The sequence below is a fragment of the Ochlerotatus camptorhynchus genome, unplaced genomic scaffold (assembly GCF_037179485.1).
Source record: "Ochlerotatus camptorhynchus isolate MF236.1 unplaced genomic scaffold, CSIRO-AGI_Acam_v1.1 ptg000465l, whole genome shotgun sequence".
Classification (NCBI taxonomy): Eukaryota; Metazoa; Arthropoda; class Insecta; order Diptera; family Culicidae; genus Ochlerotatus; species Ochlerotatus camptorhynchus.
In genome coordinates, this window is record NW_027040951.1 from 115,026 (window position 1) to 116,650 (window position 1,625).

Sequence of the window (1,625 nt, forward strand, 5' to 3'; positions counted from 1 at the left end):
AAATGCATCTGTATGCGTGTCGGCGTTTTCCTCTATTTGCCATTTTTGACGTTTCCACAGTGTTCGCATTTTTATCTTCACTGCTGATTGATCTGTCCCACTTTTCGTCTTCGTTTCGACAATCACAGTTTAGTTGGGTGTGTAAATATTTTAATTTTATTTTAGGTTTTCAGTCAACATTAATGAACTAATGAAGTTAATTGGGGGTATTCTAGCTCACTGTTGTTTAAACATCCCGTGTGAAATGGCGAAAAATACGTCCAGCTCTGCATTCCGTAAAATCGATGTTGATCAGTACAATGAGGACAACTTCCGAGAGGATGACGCAGATCAGGCCTCCAGTGGGATGATTGTCCCAGATGAGAACGAAATTACTACTTTGCTCAATCAATATCCTTTTATAAAAGATAGATAAAGATCCACCATGCATAATTTCATCGTTATTTTCAATAGCAAAACTAAAAATTGGGTACAATAGTATTAATCTTATCTTCGGATGAGTCATCTATCTTGATTGCTAAAATAAGTCGTATCTCAAAATGTGACTTCCTTAACCAAAATAATCTCTTAGCACAGGAAGAAACCTCGATGCATTGAAGACAGTTTTACAAAATGCGCCTGTATTGTGCAAGAATCAGCAAGTAAAGGTAAATACTTGATGAAGTTTAAGCGTTTTAGTTCCTCGGAGATCATTGAGATGAGAAATACATTTTTTTAGGATAACGCACTAAATTTAACTTTGAAAGTGCTGCTGTCGATCAAGTCATCGCAGATTGATGCTGCCATCGAATCACTAGATGACCCGGAGCTGTGGGATGTGCTGATGAAGTATATTTACCGTGGATTCGAAATTCCATCCGAAGGGTCCAGCGGACATTTGCTGACCTGGCACGAGAAGGTTTTCGCCAAGGGTGGCGTTGGTAGCATCGTGCGGGTGTTGTCCGATAGTGCCCGCGCTTAGAATGGAACCCGAGGGACATCTGGATTGTACGTGTAATATCCGAAATATTTGGGAAAATACTGCCCTTGTGTATGAGGCACAGAGTAACTGTAAACTGGCTTCAAGCAGGGTAAGTGTGCAAGTTTTCAACCCAAGTGATCCTCTTTTTGGCCATACCTTAAATTTCATTTTTTTTTTTCATTTAATTTCGTGGCAAGGTTAGAAGACAACATTTTTGTCAAATAAAATCATGAACATTTATTCTCTAGGTCCAAAAACTGGAGCACTAGTGCTAAAACTGGTTCACTTACCCTATTGAACTCTATATAATATTCAAATATATGTTAATAAAATTACAATTAGATTCCAATGAAATAATCGTTATTTTTTAATTACGTTGATGTCTACAACTTTTGTTAAGAACTCAAATCCGTATCTCTTATGCATGACGAACCAGAGCAAATAGAATCCACTACTGTTTTTCAGTGAATGTATTTTACATTCACTGATAAACAGTAACGAGTTCTGCCCGCTCTAATTCGTGATGCATAAGAGATACGGATTTGAGTTCTTAACAAAAGTTGTAGCTAATAACAAAATCTACAAAAGCTTCATACACTATTTTGCGGAATTCTGTTGAAGAAAAAAGTTAGAGGCAAATGAATGCATGAAATGAATGTAAATG

General features: G+C 37.1%; 1 protein-coding gene across 1 annotated transcript; it reads left to right on the forward strand.

The window, feature by feature from the left end:
• The first annotated feature begins 206 nt into the window (after nt 1–206).
• Arpc5 (Actin-related protein 2/3 complex, subunit 5) lies at nt 207–1,173 on the forward strand. Its single transcript, XM_065235166.1, has 3 exons — nt 207–390; nt 575–647; nt 719–1,173. Exons 1-3 carry the CDS (start codon nt 245–247, stop codon nt 959–961), a joined length of 462 nt encoding a protein of 153 aa, XP_065091238.1. The 5' UTR covers nt 207–244; the 3' UTR covers nt 962–1,173.
• The last annotated feature ends 452 nt before the right edge of the window (nt 1,174–1,625 follow it).